This window comes from Rhinolophus sinicus, linkage group LG05, assembly GCF_036562045.2.
Source record: "Rhinolophus sinicus isolate RSC01 linkage group LG05, ASM3656204v1, whole genome shotgun sequence".
Lineage (NCBI taxonomy): Eukaryota > Metazoa > Chordata > Mammalia > Chiroptera > Rhinolophidae > Rhinolophus > Rhinolophus sinicus.
This window is the reverse complement of record NC_133755.1, coordinates 101,151,047-101,168,019: the sequence shown is the minus strand read 5'-3', so window position 1 is coordinate 101,168,019 and position 16,973 is coordinate 101,151,047. Positions and strand designations below refer to the sequence as shown.

Sequence of the window (16,973 nt, the reverse complement as noted above, 5' to 3'; positions counted from 1 at the left end):
AGTACCATTTTCTACTTATAGTTCTCTATTATTACATTAAATTCTATGCATACTGTCATAAATTCCAAGGCAGAAAGTAAAATAATGTACCTTTGGTGTTCCCCCATCCCTACCTCCTGTTGGAGACTCCTAGCTCAACATTATCTTCAAATCTAAACTACATTATTAAATAATAATGTTTCCACATTTTTATGTATCAAAGACATATGTAACCAACCATATATAAGGAACATGTCCTGATAATTCCCATGATGTCATCAACAGCCAATCAGATTTTCTGGTACTCATGAAGTAATCATTGTCACCATATTGATTTGATTTAATTTCAGTGAAGATCAAGGAAACTTGATGTTTTAACGAACATGTACAGTTACATTTTATAGTATATATAGCTAAATATATACCCCTTCCCACCTCTATCTAGGCCATGGTAAAAAATCTTATAATCTGCTTACTGTTTATTTCTGGCCACTCTAATGCTACCCTCAATCACCAGTCATTTTCTCCCTACAAATGAACACCTCACTGGTATAAATCTCCCTGAACCGAAGATATTTATTGTTTTCAAAATGAAAATAGCATTACATAGAGCAGAGAATTTTTAAGCCAAATTGAAGCCACAAAGACCAGAGAACACATACCTAATTATACCCTAATAAATTTTCTCTGGTCCAGGTCTTCACCAGGACTTCACATCTTTTAACCCCAGCATCATCATTTAAATATTGGGTAAACTAAAATGCCAGGTATCTTGAGGCTAGTGAAACCAGGCCGTTTGAGCACTATTCGTAAATAGTATTGCTGAAATAATTACTTTGCAAATATCTTACTAAGATGTTTATTAAATGATCCTAAAACAACCTCTGCGATGTCATCATAGTTTTAAAGATAAAATTAAACTGTCCAAAAAATGCTTTAATAGTGGTTTTTAAGTATGCCCATATTGTTATATAGAGGTCGATGATGAATTGTTCTTCATTTTTGTTGAGAATGGTGAAATTAAATAAAGCTGTTGTCGAAGTGGCTTTTGTTAGGGAAAAAATTCTTTCTTGACTGGATTTTTGTTAATGAGAGTACATTAGCAAGGAAGTTGGGTGATACCTTCCTCTGGTATTTTTCAAGGTGAAAATATTTTCACTACAGAAGCTATAACTTTGATGCATGGGCTTTATAGGAGGGTCACATTAGTTAATCAGCTACATCAAAGTGGCATCTAAGATTTTAGGTAAAAAGAATATCACATTGATGGGCAAGAGAGAAGCTCCAGCAAGCTACTAAGAGTTGGAGTTGATCGGCTGTATAGTATTAGTAATACCTCATATTGTCACCCGCACAGATGAGGCATAACAGTTGGGTGCACTCTTTCCTACGTCACACATGTAATATACCATACTGCTCTGAAAGGGCAATCAAAGGGGAAGTTGGCAGTGTGGGTTCTCTTTCTGCTTTTGTTGCTAAGTAATGCTGTGACTCTTTATGGTACGTAGCCTCTCTTAACATCTCTTGCTTTAAGATTGAGGAATGAAAGTAGGTTTTTCTGAGGGCAGTTCCAGCCAGAGATTTTTATAACTGGATTTAAAATAATTTTTTTCTGTTTTTGTTTTATTGTTAACGGGATAATCCTGTATTAACCATTTTAAAGTGAGCCGCCCAAAAGCACCAAACTCTAGCACATCCCTTAGATAAAGGAGTACCGACATAATTTTTTTTAATGTGGAAAGTTGCTTAAAGATGTGGATGTGTATGTGCGGCTTAGACAGAGAATTTGCTTTGTTATGAAATTATATGTGGGTTTTCTGATAAAAAAATTTGACTGATAGATATTTTTAAAATGTTTACCTAGGTCTCTACTCATTCATTAAATAATAGCCGAGGATAGGTAGATGCTATGATTATAAATTAAGTGAAAAGCTTTCGGAGATGTTCCAAGAACCAAGATACCCCTAGAAAATGTCTGTACTCACATCCTGTTCCTCACCTACCTTTGTCTTAATTTCAAAATTACTTTATTTCTTTTGTCAGTGTTTTAATATGAAGATTGTTTTCAGGTTTTATTTGATTTCAGTTTTTGTCTCTCTGAAGGAAACTGAATGGAAGAATCATTAACAGGTGTATTGGTTTGCTTGCTGGATAACTTTTTTTTTTAAAATCAACTTTTAGAAGTTATATATATATTTCAATTAATAATATTTACACATAGAATCATTTTCTGTTACATAGAATATTTTTGATCCACTGTCACCTGAACACCATATCAAAGGATGGGGGTGGGGGACAACATCGTTTTAGTATTGTAGTAATTTCCTGGAAGAATAGCAGTGCTTATTAAAGATATTTCCCATCAAGATCAGATAATGAACCTATTAAGTGTTTCTGAATGTGTTTGCTTTTGTGGTAGAGTCTGAATAGCCTGCTTTCTATTAAATATAAACTCTTTTCTACTGAAATAAATAGCTATTATGTATTAATTGGATGAATACCCCCAAAACCCTTTAGACATTTATGTGTAGAAGTTTATTAGTTTGAAAACTAAAAATATAGGATGCTTTCAATTTTCATTAGGTAATGGCCTGTTTTAGAAAAATAATAGAAATTGTTGCTCCTAAGGCCTATTTTTGTACTCACAGCAAAAAAAACAAACAAACAAAACATACCTCTTATTTGGTTTCTAATCCATATTTCAGGAGCTATTGGGCCAGGAAGATACTTTTGTCCGTTTTCATGGATAATGTTGCATTTATTCATACAGACATTTCCCTACATATTACACATTGAATTTTATTAATATCTCCAACCTTTCAGCTCTAAAAATTACACATTTCTGTTAATAAAATTAGCCTTTTAACTTTTCTATGAAGTGGATTGTTGCACTTAGTGGTAAGATTTTTCAAGAACTTCCCTTTTTAAAGATTTAATTTAGCTTTAGAAGTACAAAATGAAAAAGTGGTACTATTTTGTTTATAATTCAATTAGCATCCATGCACTCTTCCAAAATCATTTGCCTTTAGTAGTAACTTTAGCTAGATTACATCTACAAGACTATGTAAATCAATATTTTGAGAACATTTAACATTGTATGAAATTAAGTGTTGACAATTTTCAGGAAAACTATGCTCATTTTATTCATTATGTATTTCTCTCATGAAAATGTGAGATCTAGATATCATGATTAATATTTAACACAGTGTAATATATCTTGATTTTTATTAACATTAGAGATGATAACATTTAAAGTTGCTGTATAAACCAAATTTGCGAGGAAAAGGTAAACCAGCCCAGTTCTGCCCCAAATATGAGAATTGTTTTATGTTATCTAGTTACGCCTTTGGAAATATGATTACAAGTAACAAGGTATATATCATAAATACCAATATAATAGTACAAATTTTAAGTTGAATTAGAATGTATTAGGATCATCATTTATAGAATTGAAATCAGTTTAATAAAAAAGGAATTTAGTTATTAAATACATGGCATCTACTTAAACCTAAGTGGATTGGAGGATAAGCACAATGAAAAGTACTGGAATCTTCAATTATTATATGCTTAATTATTCCACTAGCAAAAACGATAACCTTTAAGTGACTAAGACAGTAAATTCTTTTAAGACAGTAAATTCTTTAACACAATAATTGAGCACATACTATCAAATGAGTAGTGTTAGGACACTTCCAGGCCACCAAATACACCCAATACTCTGCATTCCTATAAGCACTTCTTCCATAGCACTGCCACACTTAATATATTAATATGTTATTTACTGATGTTAATATATTAATATGTTAATATAATATATTAATATGTTAATTATATACTGATACTCATCTATTTTACTTTTTGGAAATATTATGTACATTATCAAGCATACACAAAATAGAACTTTAAATAGAAGTGCTAAAATTTTATTCCCAAACTCCTATGATCGTCTTGCATACACCTTGAAGTAATACACTTCAGTGGAAATCAGTGACCCAGGCTATGTGCTCCTAGAGAGAGGTTCTTAGTTATCTTTGTTTCTTCAGTGCCTAAGTCATAGGCAGTGCTCAGTAAAAATTTGCTGAATGAGTGAGCAAAGGGACACAGGAGAATATGAATCCACAACTTACCTTTGGACATGCTAGTTCATCGCCCAGCTGCTTACTCCAATATAAGTACCAAATTCTACTTAAAGAAAGGGGGTTAGAAGAAATTTTACCCACTGTATTTTATTATCACAATTTAAAAGCTAAGAACAATTTTTCAATTCTTGCAAAACAAACAAACAAACACAAAAGAACGCCTTATAATTCTGTTTCCAGAATGATGAAAGGAAGGAGAGAAGAGGAGGAAGAAATAATTAAAGAACTAGAGAAGATTTTTAAGGTGTCTTGGAGTTCTGAAATGCTCTAAACTGTAATTCATCTTTCATTTAATGTTTTTATGCTATATTTCAAGCATTTAGAATAATTTTTAGGAATACACAAACCACAAACTTAGATGCAAACTTAGAAGTGAAGAGATGAAGAACGTAGTGGCTAAAATTCTCAGTATCCATTTAATACAGTAGGTGTATATTTTTCTGTAGCACTCTAAACTGTATCATGCCCTTTTTCTCATCCGTATTCTCCATTGTATTACAAGTGGTATCAGGACAGTGGCACTTCATCTCTATGTCCCAGTGTTTTTGCCAGTGCTTACCATGGTGTTTGACAGATAGAGAGCAGTATTTGATGAATGGTTGAGTGTAGGAATGAATTATCTTTGTATTAGGATCATCATTTATGGAATTAATCAAAATCAGTTTAATAAAATCGGAAATCAGTTATTACATAAACAGCGCATATACTTAAACATAATCAACTAGATGACATTTTCAAAAATGTACTATCCACCTCAAATGTGAGGTTACATGTTGCTCTTCTTAGCTTTACATAAGGGTAGAATAATATTGTGCTAATGATTCAGAGTTCGACTCTAAGGACTGAATTAGGACTATTCTTATGAAAAGTTCTGTGAGGATCTCAGAATGTTTAGAGAAAGGCACTCATTCACATTTTATGGAAACTTTATTTTTAATATTGCCATGAATAAGTAGCTTCCAGGTTTGCATGTCAAGATAGTGGCAGTTGGGGAGTAAAACCCTTAGTCTCTACTAATTCTTGGCCTGGTGCCCAATCCACTGTTTAAACATCGTAACATGTGTGCATGTTTTTCTTTTTCTTATTATCAGCCCCTCAGAACAGCCTGTGTGCTTAACCACCACAGAATCAAGTGCTTGTTGAAATATTTTACTTCTTGTCTGTGAAAAATGGGCATTGATATTGTGATGTTGATGGGTATTTTATATAGTTTTTCTTTATAGTTGTTTATATATATATATATATACACACTATATATGCATATATAATATATATATACTATAATATATATATATATATATATATATATGTATCCCCAACTTCACGACCACATACTGAGTTGTACCTAATAATTGTTGAATGAGTATGTTACTTATTACTTATAGAGTTCTGGTTATGGATAGATTGTTTTTGTTTTTTGTTTTTTTAAGATTCAATTTTTAGGTTTATAAAGATAATTTTGAAATAATGTTTCCTCTTCAAGGTACAAAAGTCCTCTCCCACATCTTTTCTGTAAAAGTGTCAGAGAAAGCATAAGGTTGTTTTTGCTAGAATGCCTTCTTCCAGCACGATTTTATTTATGTTCAGATGATTATTTTGTGCGCTTGAGAAAAGACAATCTGCCCTCACTTATAACTCAGCGGCTTTGGCGGTGTTGCTTATTTTGTAAAATAAAGGATGCGTAGATTTCCTTCTATTTAAATAAAACTATTAATTTTCCCCCAAAAGGCTAAGGCTTGGCTTGCTGAATTTAGTTTCAAGCAGTGTTTTTAAAGAGTGTTTGTTCAGTAGATAAAAATCTGTGCATGTGATTTTGTTTATGAAATATCTGGAGTCACTTACCGCCCTTGATCATCGCCGGGGCCTTGCATTAACCTCAGGAGGACTGCATGGTTATTAGTAACTACTAATATTCATGTCAGCAGTGCTCAGGGCTGCCTGCCATAGGAATAATTCACTCTGGAGAACAGATAGACTTGAACTTGGGCTTTAAAACAATGACAGAACACTCGACTTCAAAGTGAGTCTCACTTCGCAGGGCAGATACTACTTAAACAGTCTGCAATTGCAATGCAGGAGAGTGGTTTTCACTGAGGGATAGGACCTGTGTAGCTACTTTTCTCCCCATTTAATATTCAAATGAGCACGATCCCCGGACGCTCACAGAATGATTTCTTCGTGGAGCTCCTGGTGTCAGGTTCTGCCTCTGCAAGCCCTTCCTGTCCCTTCCTATTTTGAACTCGGTGGTGAGCTTTCGGCGATCTCTGAACCCAAGCTGCCCCTCTCCCCAGTGGGTCTGATTTGCGCTGATGTCACCACCAAGCTGTTGCACTGCAGCCTCTCGGCCTCAAGGTACCTCCCCCTGAAACAGCTCGCGGGCTCTGAGAAGAGGCAAGGAGTCAAAAGAAAAGATGACTGCGAAGTTAAGTCACCGGAGGGCGTAGCAGCGAAGTGATAGCTGCGCGTCCGCGTCCGGAGCGCTCCGCGGGCAAAGGGACGGAGCAGATGTTGCCTAAAGAGAGAGGGCATTGCTGGAAGCGCCCTGCCTGGGACCGTACAGCTTCGAGGAGCTGGGGACAGCGCAGGAGGTCCCTGCCGGAGTTCCTTTCCTGCCTCCTCCACCGCCACCTCTGCCTCTCTCCAGCTGTAGCTAAAATGAAAACCAAACTGCGGCCACAGTTGGTCAGTTTCAAAGGATTAACTAGTCTTGGTTTCCAGCTGAATGTGAATGACGCTGCCTGTGCCTTAGAGGAAACTCGGAGCTCTTCTTTGCTGCAATTGCCTCAGGTGGAATAAGCCTTAAGGAAGATCAGATAAGACTCTTTGGGAAATCGCTTTTTTTTTTCTTTCTTTTTCTTTTTTTTTTAAGGAGAGTTTATAGAATACCATGCTTTCTGTTTACTTTAAACAGTTGCTGGATTGTACTGGCCTGGCTGTCCAAAAGTTGAATTTTTTTTTCCTTTGGGTAGTTCTGACTAGCTTCAGAGAAGCTTAATATGGGAAGAAAAACTGCCTTTTGAATCAAGATTATTTATAGCTACTCCCCAAAAAAGTCAAAGAAAATTTTAACTTTCTTACAGCATAAGACTTATTTTTCTCTGAAGATTTGTTCTGTGCCTTGATCTGAACAATACATGGTCCCGGTGTTTGTCTTTTAAGTTTCTAAAGCATGGTTTATTTATAAAGGAGATGAAGTTTTGCAAGCCATCTTTAAGTGGATTACAGTTAACCAAAGCTCTGCCTAAATTAACATTCAGCCTGTTAAAATGCTTGCTCATTTGGAAATTTTAACCTGGAAATTTCAGATGCAAAATTAGACTAAAAAGGGAAATGGACTGACAATGGAATGTTCTTAGTGTTTGAGCCACTGTTAAGTGTTTGTCTGTGTTTTTTTGTTTTTTGTTTTTTTTTTCTGTGTTTTGGAGTATGTGAAAGGGAACTTTGGGGGCTGGGGAAGGAGATTTCTGTTCTGTGTTCTTGATGCACTTTATTTTTTAGAATCATTCTAAAGACTACCAGATAAAAGGATAGTTGCATTTAGACTGATGCACTGATGATGACCTTAAAGACCTCATGTATTTACGACGTACATGTATTTGAGCATGTGTCTTTATGCTAAAGACACTTTATAGTTCTGTTCAGTAGTACGCTTTTTTGAAAGATGCTTTATCTTATTTCTTGTTTTTTGTGTCAAGAGCTGCAGTATTTGCTTTAACTTTCTACAAAATGGGGAAGCCACTCAGCAGACCAGACTGTTTGCGCCAGAATCCCCCATGCGTAGGGAAGGGTGAAGAAGAGGAGGACCTAAATATCGAAGACTGTTACGTTCCACAGCGGTCGATCTATGATACTGTTAGACTAAATGAACAGATAGACTCGGGTTCAAAAGGTAGCCTGTCTTCCAGGCATTTCACAGACCGGACCTTACCCTATAGTCACAGAACACTGGATGTTAGTTCGTTATGCTCCAACGGTGCCCTTGCATCTTCCAGTGTGTTTGAGCTGAAAGGTCGTGAAGCTAACAAACTAGATGAAAAGATGATCTTTGATGCGCTCAAACTAAATAGCGATATCATTCGAACCACAGGATTACCCAAAGCCAAATCTCACGCAGAAAAGAAAGAGCATAGACGGTCATGGCGAATGTTTGTCCCAGCCAATTTTATGGATTATGCAAACAAAAGTGAAAGCTCTTTTGTTGAACCTACTGATATGTCAGATGCTGTTACCAAGGCCAGCAAGTGCAGATGGGGGACTAATTCTCTTACATCGGAGGAGGAGGACTCTGGTTTATGTAGCCCTCCAGCAGAGAGGGAAGAAAAACAGGGCATTTTAACTGGAGACCAGTCACGGATTGGAAGCTTGCCTTCTGCTGAAGATATTCATATAGCAGAACAATATAGACCATTTTTTTCTGTCAATTCCACTAGCGAACAGAAAATCCCATTGCTTTCTTGTAGAAGTGCCCACCCGGATGAAAACTCCAAAATGATTTTACATGATGTCTCTGCCCTAGAAGAAACAAAACGTGTACATGGTCCAAGGGAAATCCATGGTGAAATTTGCTGTCTGCAGAATGATTTGCAAGAGAGCACTGTTAAGTATGACTCATTAATTATGCCAAGAGATAGAGAAAATGAGGGTGTTTCTAATCCTGGAGAAGAAGGGAAAACATGTGGACCAGGAGAATTCCACATCATAGCACAAAGTAGGGAATTTATGGAAGATTCTCCTGAGGATTTAGATCTCTCTCATTCAGATTTGGGGGGACATGATGTAGATTGTGATAGCACAAGTTTAGTAGAAAATGTGACACTGTTGACACGATGTGACTTGGAAGAATCCAACAGAGCATCTAAAGAGGAAGTGGAGGCTCCCTTTTCTGCCCAGGAGATGGAGGTGATACATATGAAGTGCTCCCCGAAATTCATACCAGTAATAAAGAAAGCAGCTCCCAGAAAAACAAGGGCCCAGGCAGGAATATTGGACACAGTCTGTAATGGCTTTCAGTCAGTTCAGGTAACTAATGGAAATGGGAAACTCTGCAGTGCCAAAAGTTTGTATTTCTGTTCAAAGTGGTCACTAGTGTCTTTGATAAGGATCAAATCCAGTCTTTTACTTTGGGGGTTTGACTAGTACCCTGCAAGATACCAGGCATTGATGCATTGATCATTATAACCAATTAGTTAGGGACCATTTTTGAGGAGAATGATTATTCCCAGCTGTTTATAGAGTCCTGTTATTGATTGTGCAGATGTTGGCTGTTTCCTTTCATTTAGAATGCCTCCACTGTGAATTTATGTTCCCATTCGGCTTTTACACACATTGCGGTTTAAGACACTGCCATTTAAGGGCAGTTATACTGGATTTATTAAGCTTGAGAAGCTTAGTCACGAAGGTACAAACACAACATTATATTGTTGTGGTCTGTGAAGTACTCTACTCAAATTCAGGATGTTTTCAAATGTGCTGAAAATTTTCCCTCAAGTAGCTCTGCTTATGGAAGTGCAGAAGTTATTGTGCTGTATTTTACAGTCGTTATAGTTCCTAACTTTGTGTGATTATTTTTGTGAGTGGTGAATGAGGTAAGAAAGTAAAGGGTGCAGCCTTGTAATAAGTAGAGGTTGTTTGTCAAGCCTGTAATTTTTTTCTTCCCACTTAGATTGAAGTTCAGCTATTTTGGTACTTTTACTAAGCTCTTCTGGTAAACTTTGCCTTAGAGTAATTTTATTTTATTTTAAGCTTTTCTGTGTTTGTGTGCTGATGGATTAGGCTGGGGGAAAGCCTCTTTTGATAAATATTATGTTACACTGAGAGATAAGGAATTTGGACAATATCAGAAAAGTTCCTCTTTTCAGTCTGTGAAATAATTGCTCTAGTCAGCGATGCCCTTTCCTTGAGCATGCATTAAATGTCATGGTGGTTTAAAGGCTCGGCAAAGTATTTTTTTTAATGCAAATGATCTTGCAGTTTATTTGTAGGAAGTAATTAAACTCCTAGGAGTATGTAGATCCTTCAGTAGTTATTTTTTTTAACACTTAGTATATTTTTTGTAGCACTTCAGAAAATTACCACAGACTCACCTAGACCTAGTCTGATATATAACCCTAAAATTAATTTCTTTAAAATCAAGATCAGAGAGTAAAGGTAAGGTAGTTTATCAGAATATTATGTTAGGTTTCTGTGTCCTGCAAATTATGTGAGAGCGAGAATAGAACTTTTCCCCAAATCCTTATATACCAGATAAGTTCTTGCAGTTAAGAATGTAGCAGCTCCCCCTCCTCCATTTTTTGTAAGTAGTAAAACTTATCCACAGCTATTAGTTCCTAGAAGTTGCAACTTAGAAAGTGATGGAGAAAATAAATAGAATCATAATACAACACCAAATTCTATTTTCATCACCTTGCTGCAGCTTTCTATTGCCTTATTAGGTAAATTACTGCCTTTTAAAAAATTGTGATAACTTATGTTTTTTTCTTAGTTACTTGGGGGAATTCTCATAATTTCGTTGGTTATGTGTAGTTGACTTTTTATATTTAGCAGTGTAATACAGAAACAACTAGCCAGTGTGGAAATGGTCTGTATGGATTTTCTATAGAAAAATTTTGTACTTTTATGTAGGAGGCGACTTTTAGAGGAAATGATCATTTATTTGTTTGCTATTCCTTAATGTACTCGTTCTTACAATAACCCAGAAGTATGCTGCTCGCTAATCCTTGGGGCAGAGTCTGAGAGTTTGTCTCTTGCAGCCTCTACATCTTTCAAAATTATTTTCCGTACTGTGTCTGTAATGTTTTAAAGTACTCTTTTGATATTTGCCTTTATTATGTTTTTATATATTCTGTTTTAACTGTTCATTCACTTGGACTATTGATATATTTATATAGTACGCTATAGTATAATGACTCAGAGCCTCACACCTTGTCTTATCTTAGTATCTAGCCGAAACTTTCCTTCCTTAGTTAATTTATTTTCTTCATGGCATCCTTCAAGCCTTGTATAATAAACATTTGTATTATCTGTGAAAGAGTGGATCTGCCCCCAGTATTGTCTGTTGAGGGGTAGATATCACTCACCCCATGATATAAATATAATTTTTCTATATTGATATTCATTTGGCAAATAATTATTGGGTATATAACAATGTTAGGTACTATGGTAGGTCCACGGCATGGAACTACTTACTGTAAGGAAAATTTCTGCTTTCATGGAACTTGCATTTTACTCTAGCACATTAGATCTTTTGACAGTTACAGGCAACTGGGGACTGTATGTTGGATGGGAGGGAGAGTCGGGGTGAGAGAGCTAGAAAGCTGCTAACAGTGCAGGCAGTGACCAGAGAGTAACCAGAGTTGCTGCGCTGTGATCATCCAGGGAGTGACGTCTGCATGCCTCTTGCAAGCCCATCAGATTCTTGATAGACATTGAGGGGGCTAGATGTGTAGGGATCCATGCGATTGCAATGCCTGCCTATATCGTTTTTCTTTTCCATACATGCATTTTGGCCCCTCTGGCAAGCCATAGATTGGTCTCTTGGCTCACCTCATCATCTTGTCAGTGATTCTTATTTCCAATTTGAGTCTCAAACTTCATTGCTAACTAACAGAAGCCATCCTTAGAAGAGTAGGTAAGAATTTTTGTACTAGGTAGCTGGGCTCATCTTGGGCCCATCTTACTATTTTGTTCCTTAGCATTTTTCATACAATTTTTTCCTAGAGTTAAACTGGAATGATAGGAAATTTCTAGTGCTATGATAATGAAGCAATAAAGAGAGGACAAATGTACTATTTTCTTGGTTTTATAGGTAAGCTGATGAAATGTACTTAGAATATTTTTCTTTAATATTCCTGAATGGTTTTGGTAATAAATGTTATGAATTTGTATTTAGTCTAATTTCTTACAATTATTAATAAGGCAACTACAACATATGAATAGGTGACAAAAATTATATTTATTTCTAATCATTGATACTTAATAATTAAACAAATGTTTATATTTGATGGTTATTAGGTAATATAATTCGTATTATTATTGCTCCTCCAACTGCAGGTATTTCAAAAAGAGGAGATTGAGCCCTTGCAGGTAAAACAGCAAGACGTAAACTGGTTAGGTCAAGGCCTGATTCAGAGTGCTGCTAAAAGCACCAACACCCAGGGTTTGGAGCATGACCTGGATGATGTCAACACAAGGTGGAAGACTCTCAATAAGAAGGTAATTTTCTCCTGCCCATTCGTTGCTATTTCTATTGTTTATTATTCACTAGCATTTGTTGTGACCACTGATCATACTTATAGTAACCGGACTTCCCTAAACATGCCTACTTCTTTATGTTGCTGTAAACTTAGACGGCCCAAACTCAGATGCCCACAGAGCTCAGTAGTGAGCATAAATGAAAGAAACAAGCTGGGTGAAATAGGGCCTCTCCTTGTCATTATCTCTACTTGGACGGAAACACAATAGTGCAGGTGTGATGGCCGGTGGCCCATGACATCGTCCTGTGTTGAGAGAGCACACACACCTCTGAAAGTACAGTAGCTGCTTACCCCCCGCACATCAGTGCCTTGTACGAGTCTTACTGTTGCCAAAGAGAACACTAACGTTCAAAAGAACCTGGAAATCTCACTTTTTATATGAAATCTTCTAATTTTCAAACGTCAGCAACTAATTTCACACTGTATAATAGGCCACACTGTGCAAGTGAAAATCAGCCCTGGACTTAGGGTTTGCTACCCTCATTAAAGAGCATTGATTCCAAATATTATTTTACTTATCAGATGTAGATCCCACCTTTTAAAAATTATCTGTGAGGGAGAACACTGGAAAACAGTGCTCTGATGTCTTAAAGAGATAACGCTGACACACAATGGCAGATCTTCACATGACACAAATGATCAGAAAATCCTTACCGGAGGCAGAGCTTATCAGGTGGTGGTGGTTATTGTTCTTGTACCAATTTTTGCTGCCTTGAAATCGTAATCATTGCCAAGTCTCAGACATACATTTATCATTGTTTAAAGTCTGATTTATATTGTAGTGCTCTTCAAATATTGTTGGACTGCAGTGTCAGGTGAAAATATATTCCCTAGTGCTTAAAATATCTTGCCAACTACTTTTTTAGTCCAAAAGGAAAAGATCTATGAGAAGGGCAATAGGATATATCTTTGTAGGCCGCAGGGACTCCATTTAATAGAAGACAAAGCCCCTGGTCTGTTAAAAAAAGGACTCAGAGCTTGGAGCTGCAGAATTTAATGGGATACTTTATAATCATTTTGCCTAGCAAAACATAATTCTGATTCTGTCTGTTATATTACTTTTTTTTAATCTTAGTCTTTTTTAAAATTTTTATCTTTATCCCTAATATTTATCAGTAGGAAATAGAAATTAATTTCAGGGATAATGATAAAAAATGACTAATGAATTGTTTCTAAAATACTAGAATCATTCATTGCTAATCATAAATGCATTGGATATTTCCCAAATCTCAAAGATTTTGTCATCTACATTGACTGTTTGGGATGGTAACCTTATCTTCTTGGCTTACTGCTGACGTATGACTCCTTTCTGCCCCCCGCCTGCCACTATCAATGCTTTGGGTAAATCTTGAATGAAAAGGAAAAGAAGATTTGTGACTAATAGAAAGATTAAACATGAAAAGTGGTGGCCGGTGGGCAAATTTGTTATTTTATTAAGTAAGTAAGTAAGTTGGAACCACTGGAACCTTGCAGGTGGCCCAGCGAGCAGCCCAGCTGCAGGAGGCCCTGCTGCATTGTGGGAGGTTCCAGGACGCCTTGGAGTCCCTGCTCAGCTGGATGCTGGACACCGAAGAGCTTGTGGCCAATCAGAAACCACCGTCAGCTGAGTTCAAAGTGGTGAAGGCCCAGATACAAGAGCAAAAGGTAATTCAGTGATGCTTTTGTATTGTGTTTCATGTTCCTCTTACTAAAATGAGAGTAAACATTTACCTTGTGACTCTGTTTATTTATATGGATAGGATATCCTAGTAACTGGTTATCGACATTATTTTGTTGGTCATTCAGCAGATATTTATGGAACATCTGCCATGAATCCGGCATCGCTCCAGGTGCTGGAGATACATCACTGAATAAAAAACATAAAAGTTCCTCATGGAGTTTTAAGGTTTAGTGGGAAGGGAATTATAGGGAGGGAGAAACAGTAAACAAAGTAAATAACTAAACTGTGATAAGTTAACAAGTAATGACTAAAGCAGGGATGGGAGGTAAAAATTAGGAAGTGATAGCAAGGATGGGGGACAGGAAGTGCTAGAGTGGAGGATGCATATGTGTGTGTGTGTGTGTGTGTGTGTGTGTGTGTGTGTACGCGTGCAATTTTAAATACTGTAGTCAAAGAAGACCTCACTCACTGAAAAGGTGACTTTGGACAGAAATATCATTGTTCCCTTACATATTAGTTTGATCCATATAAAACTGCCTTTTTTATAGATTCAATACGGGCAGTTTCTTTTGGTTCAACCTATACTAAAGAGGCAAATATTTTTTTTGATTCGTATATGCTAAGGAATGTGCTGTTGTGTCTTTTGGCACTACTAATACAGGGCTAAGTTGGAAAGACACTCTCGTCTTTCCAAGAGGGATGATAACTACTTGGGACCACACATACAGTTTTTGTGCTCCTGAGGGTGCAGTCAGTTAGAAAGCATTAGTGATGTTTTCAGTATTAATTTTTCAGCCGTGACTTGGAAGGTCATATGGAAGGGGCCTGCAACACAGCACATTGGTAAGGTGTCTCCTGTGCGAAACTAAAAAGAAGGGAACGTACTAAGAGGCTCAATTTAGTTTGGAATTTACTAATATCTCTCTCAAAATTCTTTAAAGACTTTAGTATATTGGGAAATTAACCTATTAGAAATAGAGTTAGAGTTAAGAATTAAAGAAACATCACAGGAAACACATGGCATTTGTGTGTTTTTTAAATAATATATATAATATACAATATGTAGTAAAATAACATATAATATGTAGAATATAATAATATTCAAAATATAAGGTGTTATATATAATAATATAACTGCTACCATTCACAATTTAATTTAAACCTTTATACTTCTCCCAGAGTTATTGACTATGCTTTTCTGAGGAAACCTATTTGCTGATTTTGCTTTCTTAATTGCCAGAGGCTTTGCTATTAAAGTTTATCAAAAGTAATCCACTTAATTAGTTTTCTTTAGTGCCTCAACCACCTGTTGGACTTAGATTTTTTTTTTAATCACTCTAACCTGTGTCTAGATAGTTTGTGTTTCTTCTCCTTTTTAAATATGTTCCTCTACCTCCTGCTTCGGTGGTCTTATTCTCAAAATGCAAGTGAGCTAATACTCTTGTAGCTTGTTACTTCTGGGTAGCTGTCCATTTCTTTAATCCTTAACTATGAGTCAGCATCAGATGAAGGAGACAGTGAAGTAGTTAGTGTTTTATCTACCTGTGCTTTTCTCATTCCGGTTAACAGTGCCTGTGCATAGCGCTTGCTCATGAAATATTTGTTTTGTTTAGAAAAGAGCAAGGTAATCCCGAGTTCTGGCCACCTGTATCAAATATTCAATTCTAGGCTTCTCGAAATGTTTGCTGAGCATTAAATTGATTTTTTTTTTCCCTCCTGCTAAATCCTGAACTATTAGTCTTATTTTACTAGCATTGTGGATTTCTGACGTGTTCCACCCTCCGTTCCTTTTGGAGGTTATATTTAAAGGCTCTCTTTCAGTTTTCATCCTCAGGAAGGTTTTAGGAGCTGGTCCCACCAGTAGAAAGAGCCAAGAGCCTCGAGTTTTAGTCTCAGTGGCTTGTGAATTTGGTCTGAGTCTCAACTTCCCTGTCTGTACTGGATTGTTTAACATCAAACAAGGTTTTGAATAATGGGAGAGATCATTGTTGAATGTTTAGAACACTCCTATTTCATTACAATAAGGGGGGTTTGACACGTTCCGTGCAGTGGAATTACCCTAAGCAGCACCTTCTACCCCATTATTTTATATTAAAAATTATTGATTTGGTGGCCTTATCAGTATTTGTTTTATCTATTTTGGAAGCCCCTACCACAATGTCTGACACAATAGTAATAACTCATTAAGCAAAATGAGTTAGTTTTAAAATCCTACTTCTCAGATCCTTTTCCTTCAGAATCCATACAAAATATGTATTTTGGTCTCATATCAAAAGTACTTACAATATAATTTCCTTTATGTTGATACAAGTATTCCTTTAACCTTTGGGGGGGGTTATTTATTGTTTTGCCTCAAGCTTCTCCAAAGATTGTTGGATGACCGCAAATCTACTGTGGAGGTAATCAAACGTGAAGGAGAAAAAATTGCTGCCACAGCAGAACCTGCAGATAAAGTAAAGATTTTGAAACAACTGAGTCTCTTGGATAGTAGATGGGAGGCCTTGCTTAATAAAGCTGAAACAAGGTAACTTAACACACTACTTCCAATCTTTTGAAAGAGTAGCAATGGTTTTAATAGTAATATTTTATATTTTGGTAATACATACTTTTCTTGTTATTTTTCTATGTTTGTCATTTATGTGAACATAGATAGCAGGGCCTGTGGTGCCTGCCTTTCTCCTCATTCCTCTAATGGTAGTCAGTGTCTTATAGTCACTGGATATATCCCAACTCTTTGTTTTATGAAAAGCATTTCTCTCAGGGGCAATTTATTCATGTGTTTCTTACATAGTCATTGCCCATCTACTATGTATCAGGCACAGAACTAGGCTTTGGGTTACAGGGATGAGCTGAACCTATCATCTGTACCATAGGGTACTCCTCGTAGATTTTATAGAATTGGAAAGTAATGACAAATGTGATGTTTCAAAGCAAAAACACAGG

General features: G+C 36.3%; 1 protein-coding gene across 29 annotated transcripts in view; it reads left to right on the top strand.

Annotated features, from left to right (window-relative positions):
• DST (dystonin) overlaps positions 1-16,973 on the top strand; it is a 428,022-nt gene that overhangs the window by 340,034 nt on the left and 71,015 nt on the right. For all 29 annotated transcript variants that reach the window (XM_019734644.2, XM_019734631.2, XM_074333118.1 and 26 more), the window contains 3 exons: positions 12,168-12,329; positions 13,844-14,014; positions 16,388-16,554. In XM_019734644.2, the coding sequence (XP_019590203.2) occupies positions 12,168-12,329; positions 13,844-14,014; positions 16,388-16,554 (500 nt within the window). The remainder of the gene's footprint in view (positions 1-12,167; positions 12,330-13,843; positions 14,015-16,387; positions 16,555-16,973) is intronic.